The following is a 14,347-nucleotide window of genomic DNA, read 5'->3' on the forward strand; positions in this document are numbered from 1 at the left end:
GAGAGGAGGCTGTTATAGCAGCAATGTTCCAACCTCTAGTGGAAAGCCTTCCTAGAAGAGAGGAGGCTGTTATAGCAGCAATGTTCCAACATCTAGTGGAAAGCCTTCCTAGAAGAGTGGAGGCTGTTATAGCAGCAATGTTCCTACATCTAGTGAAAGCCTTCCCAGAAGAGAGGAGGCTGTTATAGCAGCAAAGGGGAGGACCAACTCCATATGTAATACCCATGTTTTTTGCAATGAGATGTTGGACGGGCAGGTGTCCACATACTTTTGGTCATGTAGTGTACAAACTACAAACACACGTTATAGAAATTCCACTCACAACACTAACACGTGTCCAAACCTGATACTTTTTTTAAAAATAAATTTTTATAATTGTAGCCTCTCTTTAGTGTGGTATCAAGTTCTTTCCCCAGAGTGTTTTATTTTATATAATGTTTTATAAATTACATCTCTGATTTTGACCTGATGATATTGAATACTGTTTTACTGGTTTGTTAGTTATTTCGTTGCGGATGGGCTTTGGTGGGTTGTTCTTGGATTATCTGTGGGTTCGATAACTGATCTACAAGTTGATAACGAGTGTTTGACTTTTAGGGGAAAAGTATTTATAAAATGTATCCTGGAGCAGAAAACACAATGCAGGACAGTGGGGGGAAAACAGACGTATTTAATTAAATTGAAAGTTTCTAATTACGATTTGAAAATGGATATCGAGATATACTGAATAACTAATTTTGAAAGAAAAAATAGTTGTATTGATTTGTTGCCTATATAAAGTATTAATGAATTATAAATGATATTGATATTTCAATGTTTCACATTTTGGAATTGATCTTTAGCCAAACCTAGTGTGATTTGTATTGGAAGGAATTGATCTTTAGCCAAACCTAGTGTGATTTGTATTGGAAGGAATTGATCTTTAGCCAAACCTAGTGTGATTTGTATTGGAAGGAATTGATCTTTAGCCAAACCTAGTGTGATTTGTATTGGAAGGAATTGATCTTTAGCCAAACCTAGTGTGATTTGTATTGAATAATTGATTTTAGCCAAACCTAGTGTGATTTGTATTGATTTGAATTGATCTTTAGCCAAACCTAGTGTGATTTGTATTGGAAGGAATTGATCTTTAGCCAAACCTAGTGTGATTTGTATTGGAAGGAATTGATCTTTAGCCAAACCTAGTGTGATTTGTATTGGAAGGAATTGATCTTTAGCCAAACCTAGTGTGATTTGTATTGGAAGGAATTGATCTTTAGCCAAACCTAGTGTGATTTGTATTGGAAGGAATTGATCTTTAGCCAAACCTAGTGTGATTTGTATTGGAAGGAATTGATCTTTAGCCAAACCTAGTGTGATTTGTATTGGACATAATTGTAAAGTGACTATTGAAGAATAGCTGAAGAAACTTATTGCATTGAAGCGTGGTCTTGCAAACGTCAAGCTGTGAGTTCCGTACACGAAGCTGGTGAACTTGTGGGACTTCAGTCATGATAATTGATTTGTCCTTGATGTAACAGTTTCAGCTGTGCATGAAATGAGTAAAACATGAAATTACATTTGAATTTGGATTTTCTTGGCATTTTACTTTTTACAAAATATATAAAAATTTTAAAAAGGCAAATGTTGTTGAAAGCCATTAGATTTTTATTATAAAGCAACTAATCCTTGAAATACTATTTGCACTTTCATAGTCTATACCTTATACATTCCCTCTTGAAATGAAAAACATACTGTTTTGATGTGTGGCCAATAAACATTGAATTTTACTACTGGGTGGAATGTTTTTTTTTTCCCAATACAAAAACATAAACATCTATATCAATCTTAACCAGTGCTTTCTATGGAGTTGTACCTTTTTATATTTGAGTCATTTACCAGACGTAATGTCATTTTTGTTATAAAACATCTATATTTCTATCACCATCAGTGCTGTTTTCTATTGAGTTTTACTTCTGAGATTAATGTTATTTTTTATTATTATAAAATATTCGAAAACAAATAAAATGTTCAGCAACACTTTCTATTATCTACATTCATACAGTCCCGTCAAAGTATTTATACCACTTTGACCTGTTCCACATTTTGTTGTTAAAGCCTGAATTCAAAATGGATTAAATGTATTGTGTGGTTTTTTTCTCACCCATCTATACACAATACCCTGTAATGACATCACAATACCCCGTAATGACATCACAATACCCCGTAATGACATCACAATACCCCGTAATGACATCACAATACCCCGTAATGACATCACAATACCTCGTAATGACATCACAATACCCCGTAATGACATCACAATACCCCGTAATGACATCACAATACCCCGTAATGACATCACCCCGTAATGACATCACAATACAATGACACCCGTAATGACATCACAATACCCCGTAATGACATCACAATACCCCGTAATGACATCACAATACCCCGTAATGACATCACAATACCTCGTAATGACATCACAATACCCCGTAATGACATCACAATACCCGTAATGACATCACAATACCCGTAATGACATCACAATACCCCGTAATGACATCACAATACCCTACCCCGTAATGACATCACAATACGTAATGACCCGTAATGACATCACAATACCCCGTAATGACATCACAATACCCCGTAATGACATCACAATACCCCGTAATGACATCACAATATCCCCGTAATGACATCACAATACCTGGTAATGACATCACAATAATGACCAATACCCGTAATGACGTAATGACATCACAATACCCCGTAATGACATCACAATACCCGTAATGACATCACGTAATGACATCACCCCGTAATGACATCACAATACCCCGTAATGACATCACAATACCTCGTAATGACATCACAATACCCTGTAATGACATCACAATACCCCGTAATGACATCGCAATACCCCGTAATGACATCACAATACCCCGTAATGACATCGCAATACCCCGTAATGACATCACAATACCCCGTAATGACATCACAATACGCCACAATAACAAAGTGAAAACATGTTTTTAGATTTTTCTTTTGCAAATGTATTGAAAATGAAAAACAAATATCTCATTTACACAAGTATTCACACCCCTAAATCAATACATGTTATAATCCCCTTTGCCAGCGATTACAGCTGTGAGTCTTTCAGGTTAAAAGGGGTCATGGTCAATTCGACGTCTGCTAATCAGGTTAACGCGGAGCTATTTGGAGCCCTCTGCCTTGTTACAAAATTTGAGAGACACACGGCGATGATGCGGTACGGAGCTCAATTTGGCCTCTGCGTGCCTCCGGAGACTCCGCAATTGCGTCACACCATCCATAAGGCGCCACCGACCACATTGTCGGATCAAGCATATATTGTCTCTTAGTCTCTATAAGAGCTTTGCCATAGATTTTCAAGCTGATTTAAGTCCAAACTGTAACTCAGCCTCTCGGGAACATTACATGTCGTTGTGGTAAGCAACTCCTGTGTAGATTTGGCCTTGTGTTTTAGGTTATTCTCCCGTTGAAAGGTGCATTTGTCTCCCAGTGTCTTGGAAAGCAGACTGAACCAGGTTTTCCTCTAAGATTTTGCCTGTGTTTATCTCTATTCCATTTATCTTTATCCTAAAAAACTCCCTAGTCCTTGCCGTTGACAAGCATGCCCATAACATGATACAATGTTGTTGACCCATCCACAGTTTTCTCCTATCACAGCCATTAAATTCAGAACTGTTTTAAAGTCACCATTGGCCTCATGGTGAAATCCCTGAGCGGTTTCCTTCCTCTCTGGCAACTGAGTTGGGAAGGATGTCTGTGTCTTTGTAGTGACTGGGTGTATTGATACACCATCCAAAGTGTCATTGATATCTTCACCATGCTCAAAGGGATATTCAATGTCAGCTTTTTTATTTGAATCTTTTTTTTTAACCATTTACCTTTCTTTGCAAGGCATTGGAGAACCTCCCTGGTGTTTGTGGTTGAATCTGTGTTTAAAATTCACTGCTTGACTGAGGGACCTTTACAGATAATTGTATGTGTGGGTTACAGGTAGTAATTCAAAAATCCTGTTACACACTATTATTGCACACAGAGTGCATGCAACTTAAGTGACTTGTTAAGCATATTTTCACTACTGAACTTAGGCTTGCCATAACAAGGGGGTTGAGATCCTTGATAAAAACCTGCACCAGACCTCAGACTGGGGCGAAGGTTCACCTTCCATCAGGACTACGACCCTAAGCACACAGCCAAGAGAACACAGGAGTGGCTTCGGGACAAGTCTCTGAATGTCCTTGAGTGGCCAGGCCAGAGCCTGGACTTGAACCTGATCGAACATCTCTGGAGAGAACTGAAAATAGCTGAACAGCGAAGCTCCCTATCCAACCTGACAGAGCTTGAGAGGATCTGCAGAGAAGAATGGGAGAAACTCCCCAAATACAGGTGTGCCAAGCTTGTAGTGTTGTCATACGGAAGAAGACTCGAGGCTGTAATCGCTGCCAAAGGTGCTTCAACAAAGTACTGAGGAAAATATCTGAATACGTATGCAAATGTGATATTTCATTTTTTTTTATAAACTTGTTAAAATTTCTAAAAATCTGATTTTGCTTTGTCATTATGAGGTATTGTGTGTGTATATTCATGAAAAAAACGAACAATTGAATCCATTTTTGAATAAGTCTGTGACGTAACAAAATGTGGATAAAGTCAAAAGGTCTGAGTACTTTCCGAATGCCCTGTATACGGCACAGATGTCAATGTTTTGGTCCTTAAATTAAACTGCTATCATTTTTTTTTATTCGTCACAATTTTCTTTAACCAATGTTGGTCTTTAATGCAGGGCTGACAGACAAGTTCCTTTAACCAATGTTGGTCTTTAATGCATGGCTGACAGACAAGTTTCTTTAACCAATGTTGGTCTTTAATGCAGGGCTGACAGACAAGTTTCTTGCCTTTTCCCCCTTCCACTTGCCTCTTCCATTTTTTTTGCGATAATGCTGCAATTAGTTGGTTGTAATTTTGGGTAGAGCAGACATTTCCATATATTGTTGCGTGTGTGACATAACTCCACCATTCCTAGTAATGATATCATTTACAAAGATTAAACTGTTTCTAAAAATGTATTTCCAAAAGATAACATTTTTTAAAGTCTATTTGTATATCTGAATTCAACCATAATATTTGTTATAATATTTGTTCTATCTTTTCTGGAGGATTAAACTGAAATTACAACTAACTTCATGAGGCTCTGGAGGGATCCAAATTGTGCATTTAAAAGAAAACATGAGTCGTTCAATGACACCTTTTGTTTTTAATCCCTGGATTTCTAGCCCCTTGATCTTATTGTTGGATCTGATTTTAATTGCTAACATTTCGATGGCCATAATAAATATATATGCCGATAATGGACAACCTTGTTTTTCTCCTCTTGACAGTTGAATACTTTCTGAGAAGTAGCCAATATTTACTATTTTACACCTGGGGTGACTATACATAACTTTAACCTATTGTATAAGAGAGTTTCCTAAATTGAAATATTCCAGGCATTTATATATAAACTCCAGTCGTACTTTATCAAAAGGCTTTTCAAAATCAGCTATGAATACCAGGCCTGGTTTCCCAGATTTTTCATAATGTTTTATTGTTTCCAGTACTTGTCTTATATTATCTCCAATGTATCGTCCATGTAAAAAAAAACTGTCTGATTAGGATGAATAATATCAGACAATACCTTTTTAAATGTTGTTTTTCATTTTATATTTAATCAGTAAACATTTCTAAAAAAACACAATTCCACTTTGACATTATTGGGTATTGTGTGTAGGCCAGTGACATTAAATGACAATTTATCAATTTTAAATTCAGACTAACACAACAAAATGTGGCAAAAGTCAAGGGGTGTGAATACTTTCTGAAGGTATTAAGTTGCATAACATGGAATGTCAATGGGGGAAATTTATACATCAAAGGATACGAAACATGGAAGTGCTTTCTGATGCCGATCCACTGTTGGAGCTAGGAACACAAGCATTTCTATTGGAGCTCGGAACACAAGCATTTCTGTTGGAGCTTGGAACACAAGCATTTCTGTTGGGGCTAGGAACACAAGCACTTCTGTTGGGGCTAGGAACAAAAGCATTTCTATTGGGGCTAGGAACACAAGCATTTCTGTTGGGGCTAGGAACACAAGCATTTCTGTTGGGGCTAGGAACACAAGCATTTCTGTTGGGGCTAGGAACACAAGCATTTCTGTTGGGGCTAGGAACACAAACATTTCTGTTGGGGCTAGGAACACAAGCATTTCTGTTGGGGCTAGGAACACAAACATTTCTGTTGGGGCTAGGAACACAAGCATTTTGCTACACCCTCAATAACATCTGCTAAATACGTGTATGTGACCAATACATTTGATTTGATTTCATTTCATTTTTAAAAAGGCATTATCCTAATTCCTACTCCACGCTCGTCCCTCAACTACATCAGTGCAGGTGGCTTGTTGCGCTATCTGACGTGAAAACAGCGTATTAAGTTAACGGCTAAGTCCAATGAGTGCCAGTAGCATGGTGAACAGAGAGATGATGTCCAGGTACAGGTTGAGAGCAGCAAAGATGTACTCCTCTGGTGAAATGCTGTATTTGTGGTTCCCGCCCAGTATGAGCTGAGTGTCCATCACCAGGTACTGGAGAGAGAGAGAGAGATATATATACACACATATACACCATATTTGCAAATAAATTCATTAAAAATCCTACAATGTGATTTTCTGTATTTTTTTTCTCATTTTGTCTGTCATAGTTGAAGTGTACCTATGATAAAAAATTACAGGCCTCTCATCTTTTTAAGTGGGAGAACTTGCACAATTGGTGGCTGACTAAATACTTTTTTGCCCCACTGTATATATATTTATATATAGGTTGTTTCTGACTGCTTACAGAATGAGTCACAGCTTTTTTTCATTTTAAAAACCCCCACATGGGCGACCATTCCTAAGCTTCTTAAAGATTGTGTATAAAGGACTACATACACTTCTATTGAGATGTCAGTGAACGTGTATTGCTTGGTGGTATGAAGGTGCCTGAAAGGACTAGCTTTCTTAACAACCCTAGCCAATGAAAGGACTAGCTTTCTTAACAACCCTAGCCAATGAAAGGACTAGCTTTCTTAACAACCCTAGCCAATGAAATGACTAGCTTTCTTAACAACCCTAGCCAATGAAAGGACTAGCTTTCTTAACAACCCTAGCCAATGAAATGACTAGCTTTCTTAACAACCCTAGCCAATGAAATGACTAGCTTTCTTAACAACCCTAGCCAATGAAAGGACTAGCTTTCTTAACAACCCTAGCCAATGAAATGACTAGCTTTCTTAACAACCCTAGCCAATGAAAGGACTAGCTAGAGGAAGAATGTTACTTACCAAAGAAAATAGCAAGGTTCCCAGGCAAGCGTACACAATGTACACATACTATGGATTAAAAACACAAGACTAAGTTAGTCTGCAATGGGTACATCCATTTTCGGGCCAGTCAATGCATCTATAGCCTATGAATTTGAGTGTGGTTACATTTGTCCAGACACATTCTTCAGCTGTTTACCAAAATAGTGGTGTGGAAGGCATTGTTACTGTTTAAATAGCAGATTGCTCCTTTTTAAATATTTTGTACATACTGGTATACCTGTGAAATGACTGTTGACTTACCTGGGATCGCATGATTCCACACAACAATGCAAAGGATATGAGAGTCCAACAGAACACCCACAAGCCCCCACTGGCTAAGGTGAAGTCCCACTATAACAGAAATAAGGAAAGATGGTACACTGCTAGTAAGCTACATTTAGCAGACACTCTTAATCAGAGCCACTTAGTCAGTGCATTTAACTAAGATACACTAAAAATGATCTGTCTTTTATCCAAATCTCATCATATAACTCACTCTGTCCACTTCATCAGCAAACTGTCTAAATCATGAACTGTCTAAATCACGAACTGTCGAAATCACGAACTGTCGAAATCTCGAACTGTCGAAATCATGAACTGTCTAAAGCATGAACTGTCTAAATCATGAACTGTCTAAATCATGAACTGTCTAAATCATGAACTGTCTAAAGCATGAACTGTCTAAATCATGAACTGTCTAAAGCATGAACTGTCTAAATCATGAACTGTCTAAATCATGAACTGTCTAAATCATGAACTGTCTAAATCATGAACTGTCTAAAGCATGAACTGTCTAAATCATGAACTGTCTAAATCATGAACTGTCTAAATCATGCTCAAAACCAGCTTGGGATAGTTTGCTGTATCACTGCAACAGTTTTTGTGACAAAATCATGGTTGAGTTGAAAATGCAGGAAACCATTTAACTTAGATCGTCTTGTCCGGTACATGGAAACCCATTTAACTTAGATTGTCTTGTCCGGTACATGGAAACCCATTTAACTTAGATCGTCTTGTCTGGTACATGGAAACCCATTTAACTTAGATCGTCTTGTCCGGTACATGGAAACCCATTTAACTTAGATCGTCTTGTCCGGTACATGGAAACCCATTTAACTTAGATTGTCTTGTCTGGTACATGGAAACCCATTTAACTTAGATCATCTTGTCCGGTACATGGAAACCCATTTAACTTAGATTGTCTTGTCCGGTACATGGAAACCCATTTAACTTAGATCGTCTTGTCCGGTACATGGAAACCCATTTAACTTAGATCGTCTTGTCCGGTACATGGAAACCCATTTAACTTAGATCGTCTTGTCCGGTACATGGAAACCCATTTAACTTAGATCGTCTTGTCCGGTACATGGAAACCCATTTAACTTAGATCGTCTTGTCCGGTACATGGAAACCCATTTAACTTAGATCGTCTTGTCCGGTACATGGAAACTTAACCGCAAAACTTTTTTTAACGTGCCATACCTCATCACACTCAGCCTGCAATTGCATTTCCTTCAATCCTCGCGTCCTCTCTCCTCGCCTCCTTCTCAAAACCCATTGGATGAAAAGGTCAGAGCTCCCTCCCTTCTGACCTTTTCATCCAATGGGTTTTGAGAAGGAGGAACCTCAGGACCTTGTCATCCTATAGGTTTTGAGAAGGAGGAACCTCAGGACCTTGTCCTCCAATAGGTTTTGAGAAGGAGGAACCTCAGGACCTTGTCATCCTATAGGTTTTGAGAAGGAGGCGAGGAGAGAGGATGTGACAAATCAAGGAAATGCTTTTGAGATTCTCCCCCATTTTGAAGTAGTAATTTAAATTCCATTCAGGTCATCAGGAGGCGTCAGCCAATGATTTAAACTCGTCAGCAAACATTCTATAACTGCAGGTGGCAGTAAATCACCAACCTGGCTTTTACCTGTTCAGCCTGTACACACTGCAGCACAGTAGATGGTGGTATGCAGTGTGTTACTGTTTCTTCATAGATTACCAGTACACTCACAAGTTGAAGGAGAGGAAATGGACTACTTTAAAATGGAAGATAGCCACTAAGGGCGCTGCCCGTGCTTTCACAGAACACGGTCATTTACAAGGATTTCAGGTGTGCCGTCTTTCTACATCTATGGAGAGAGACGTACTCTGGACTGCATGGCGAAGACACTCAGAGCCAGGGAAACCAGTGCTGTGGCGCCCACAGCCCACATAACAGCTTCCGCCTCATAGAACCTGCAACACAAACCAAACTCTCATCTATCACTGAAAAAGGGTTGCAACGTTTCTGTAACTTCCCACCAAATTCCCGAGGCTTTTACAGAAGTCCTGGTTGGACGATGCCCCCGAAATTGGGAGGGAATAAGAATGAAAGCAGGAATTCTCCAACCATGATTTCTGGAAAAATTGACATTTTTTAGGAAAGTTACCAGAGTTTTTCAACACTACACTGAAATATTACTGAATCTATTAGTCAGGTATCCCTACAGACCTCCATGGAGGATTGGTTTAGACATGAGCTCATACTGCAGACCTCCATGGAGGATTGGTTTAGACATGAGCTCATACTGCAGACCTCCATGGAGGATTGGTTTAGACATGAGCTCATACTGCAGACCTCCATGGAGGATTGGTTTAGACATGAGCTCATACTGCAGACCTCCATGGAGGATTGGTTTAGACATGAGCTCATACTGCAGACCTCCATGGAGGATTGGTTTAGACATGAGCTCATACTGCAGACCTCCATGGAGGATTGGTTTAGACATGAGCTCATACTGCAGACCCGCCGTGTGCATGACTAACATGCTGGATGGTAAAGGGTTTAGTCTATCCATCAGAGAGCAAGGACATCAGGGTCCCTCCAGAGGCATACAGTACTCACACAGTCACAGAGCCCAGCAGTAGACCTTCTGCAGTGGTCTACACAGAAAAATAACACAAAGGTCAGACGATACAACCAACGTGTGCAACGTTTATTGATGCCTTCTTGGAATCGATACTTACAAACAGGCCCAAGGCCAGGAAATTGAGCGGGACCTTCCGACGTACATTGACACAACAGGACAAGGAAATGATGATGACAAGCACCACTGCTCTGTTCAGGAAACAACGGTACAATATATTAATATAATATGGTACAATCACAGCGCTCAATATAAAGGTCTTCGTGTGCGGGGTTCATTTGTCCGTTGTTTAGATGTCAGGGCCGGTGTTCATAAAGTGACTCAGAGTAGGAGTGCTGATTTGGCATCAGGTCCAACGTCCATGTCATGGCATTTGATAGGATTGTGAGAGACAATTTACCTATTTACCTGATTTATTTTATATTAATTGTTAACCATTAATATTGAACTAATAGTAAGACATTTCTGTCCTGCTAGTGTCTCAGTTTTTATGGTCTCCACTCTAGCTTCCTGCAGCTATTCTGGGAGTATGGTCACTAGAGATGGCTTGAGCTGACAAAATTAGTTAAAAAATTGCATTACCTAGACAAGAATGTGTTTTACTAGAGATAGCTTAGGAGCAGAACAATCCCTCACTGTCTCAAAATCATCCTTCCATCTGGGAAACTAAGCCAGGGTGGGTTTAAGACAACAACCCTGTGCAGATAACGACCGGATGAACCCAGAGTGAATTATGATGCTCCTTGGTCTGCATGGGAGGGGTTGAACCAACCATGACTAAGCATTCTTAGTGTCAGTCGTATAAAGAACTCTGCATTTGTATAAAGGTTAGGTTACTCGGTTCAACACTCAAGGGTGTTTGGTCGACCAGCCTCATTATTGCAATAATTAATCGATATTTGAACAAAGATGATTGTTTGAAGAAATGACAACGTTTTCTCTCATTCGATTAGAATATTCCACGACATGATCTAAAAGACCCAATCAGATCCTAGATCAGCACTCATGCTGTGGGAAGGTTTCTGAATACAGCCCCAGGAGTAAAAGCAGAGAGATTCTGTAGGATTCAGTGGACGTCGTGACATTTACTTACATCATGCAGGAAGAAAACCAGTAGGTCTTCATAGACCAGAGCCTCAGAGCCTCCCTACGATTACAGAAGACAACTCATCTCTTTGTTTTATACACTTCTTGTAGGTACATTATAAAGCTGTGGTATTGTGCAGTTAAAAATATAACATTTGAATCTAACGGGGGAAAACTGCTTTCAACACTTCAACGTGTTGGACAACTGCAAGTGTTGAAGTCTTAAAGTGTTGAAATCTATATTAAAGTGTTGAAGTTTTATAGTGTTGAAGTCTTAATTAAACTGTTGAAGTTGTATAGTGTTGAAGTCTTAATTAAACTGTTGAAGTTGTATAGTGTTGAAGTCTTAATTAAAGTGTTGAAGTTTTATAGTGTTGAAGTCTTAATTCAAGTGTTGAAGTTTTATAGTGTTGAAGTCTTAATTAAAGTGTTGAAGTTTTATAGTGTTGAAGTCTTAATTAAAGTGTTGAAGTTTTATAGTGCTGAAGTCTTAATTAAAGTGTTGAAGTTTTATAGTGTTGAAGTCTTAATTAAAGTGTTGAAGTTTTATAGTTGAGTAACACCTAAAAGTGCCTCACCAATACAGAAAGGCACAGATGATCCCAAAGGTGACGAGAAGCTGAATCATCAGAGTCAGGTACACCTTCTTTATAAAGCCTGTGGAAACAAATCACTTAACCAGGTGTTTACAGTGGGCCCACTGAGTCAGGTTTACCTTAAGCAGGTGTTTACAATGGTCCCACTGAGTCAGGTATACCTTAACCAGGTGTTTACTGTGGGCCCACTGAGTCAGGTATACCTTAACCAGGTGTTTACTGTGGTCCCACTGAGTCAGGTATACCTTAACCAGGTGTTTACTGTGGGCCCACTGAGTCAGGTATACCTTAACCAGGTGTTTACTGTGGGCCCACTGAGTCAGGTATACCTTAACCAGGTGTTTACTGTGGGCCCACTGAGTCAGGTATACCTTAACCAGGTGTTTACTGTGGGCCCACTGAGTCAGGTTTACCTTAACCAGGTGTTTACTGTGGGCCCACTGAGTCAGGTATACCTTAACCAGGTGTTTACTGTGGGCCCACTGAGTCAGGTATACCTTAACCAGGTGTTTACTGTGGGCCCACTGAGTCAGGTTTACCTTAACCAGGTGTTTACTGTGGGCCCACTGAGTCAGGTATACCTTAACCAGGTGTTTACTGTTGGCCCACTGAGTCAGGTTTACCTTAACCAGGTGTTTACTGTGGGCCCACTGAGTCAGGTTTACCTTAACCAGGTGTTTACTGTGGGCCCACTGAGTCAGGTATACCTTAACCAGGTGTTTACTGTGGGCCCACTGAGTCAGGTTTACCTTAACCAGGTGTTTACAGTTGGCACACTGAGTCAGGTTTACCTTAACCAGGTGTTTACTGTGGGCCCACTGAGTCAGGTTTACCTTAACCAGGTGTTTACTGTGGGCCCACTGAGTCAGGTATACCTTAACCAGGTGTTTACTGTGGGCCCACTGAGTCAGGTTTACCTTAACCAGGGGTTTACTGTGGGCCCACTGAGTCAGGTTTACCTTAACCAGGTGTTTACTGTGGGCCCACTGAGTCAGGTTTACCTTAACCAGGTGTTTACTGTGGGCCCACAGGAGTCAGGTATACCTTAACCAGGTGTTTACTGTGGGCCCACTGGGCCCACTGAGTCAGGTTTACCTTAACCAGGTGTTTACTGTGGGCCCACTGAGTCAGGTATACCTTAACCAGGTGTTTACTGTGGGCCCACTGAGTCAGGTTTACCTTAACCAGGTGTTTACAATGGTCCCACTGAGTCAGGTATACCTTAACCAGGTGTTTATTGTGGGCCCACTGAGTCAGGTATACCTTAACCAGGTGTTTACTGTGGGCCCACTGGTTAACTTCAGGCCAATAAGACGGAGCACCGCAGTAGGGCTGCTTTCACCATAACGCTTGTTTATTCAATGGGTTGCTGATCTAGGATCAGGTTTGCCCTGTCTAGACAATCGTGATTAATTATGATATCAAAGGGAAAACTGATCCTAAATCAGCACTCCTACTAGGAGAGGATTGATGCGGGCTCCAGATCATCATGATACAAGGACACCAACCCAACCCCCCCCTCAAAAAAAACCTGTGTCTGAGTGTCAAATGGCCTCCTATTCCCTATGTAGTGCACTACTTCTACAACAGAACCCTATGGGCGCTGGTCAAAAGTAGGCGACTACATAGCAAAATTAGGGTACCATTTCAGACGTAGGCACTGACTAACCTCTTCTTATAGCTTTGTCATCAAAGCAGCCGGTGTCCTCCAGCCCGGTGGAATAGTCAGGTGGTAGTGGAGCAGCCCATTGTTGTTGTTGGTCCTCGGGATGACCCTGACCCATGTCGTTATACTGACCCGCTGGAGAGACCACCGCAATGTTGCCAGGGCCAACGTTCAGACCGTAGTGGGGAGAACTGTAGTTCTGTTGGCCATAGGTGTTCTGTTGGCCATAGGTGTTCTGTTGGCCATAGGTGTTCTGTTGGTTCTGTTGGCCATAGGTGTTCTGTTGGCCATAGGTGTTCTGTGGACCATAGGTGTTCTGTGGACCATAGGTGTTCTGTGGACCATAGGTGTTCTGTGGACCATAGGTGTTCTGTGGACCATCGTCCTGAGAGTAGGGCGGTGGGAGTTGGACTTCACTGCTTCTTTTCAATTGATCCATGTTACCCTCCTAAAAGATTTCCGTCAGGTAATAAGTCCTAATCATTCACACACAGAGACATATACAGAGAAATATACCTTTATCATTAACCAGGAAATAAACCGTCCTCTTCCTTTCACTGTCCTGACAGACACAAGATCCTGTTGAATACTCCGTGAAATGGAGAGAAAAGCACTAGTAATTGCAACAAAAATGACAAACTATAAAGATATAAAATATATTCATATTTCATCAAAAAAATACAAA

The 14,347-nt window shown here is 40.2% G+C and overlaps 1 protein-coding gene across 1 annotated transcript; it reads right to left on the minus strand.

Moving 5' to 3' along the window:
• Positions 1-6,076: 6,076 nt before the first annotated feature.
• On the minus strand, positions 6,077-13,916 carry zgc:110410 (uncharacterized protein LOC553618 homolog). The gene is made up of 9 exons (XM_042316896.1): positions 13,666-13,916; positions 11,979-12,057; positions 11,408-11,461; positions 10,415-10,505; positions 10,293-10,330; positions 9,556-9,643; positions 7,681-7,770; positions 7,399-7,446; positions 6,077-6,661 (listed from the first exon to the last, which is right to left on the minus strand). Exons 1-9 carry the CDS (start codon positions 13,778-13,780, stop codon positions 6,512-6,514), a joined length of 753 nt encoding a protein of 250 aa, XP_042172830.1. The 5' UTR covers positions 13,781-13,916; the 3' UTR covers positions 6,077-6,511.
• Between the last annotated feature and the right edge of the window lie 431 nt (positions 13,917-14,347).

The sequence above is a fragment of the Oncorhynchus tshawytscha genome, unplaced genomic scaffold, assembly GCF_018296145.1.
Source record: "Oncorhynchus tshawytscha isolate Ot180627B unplaced genomic scaffold, Otsh_v2.0 Un_contig_4095_pilon_pilon, whole genome shotgun sequence".
Taxonomy (NCBI): Eukaryota; Metazoa; Chordata; class Actinopteri; order Salmoniformes; family Salmonidae; genus Oncorhynchus; species Oncorhynchus tshawytscha.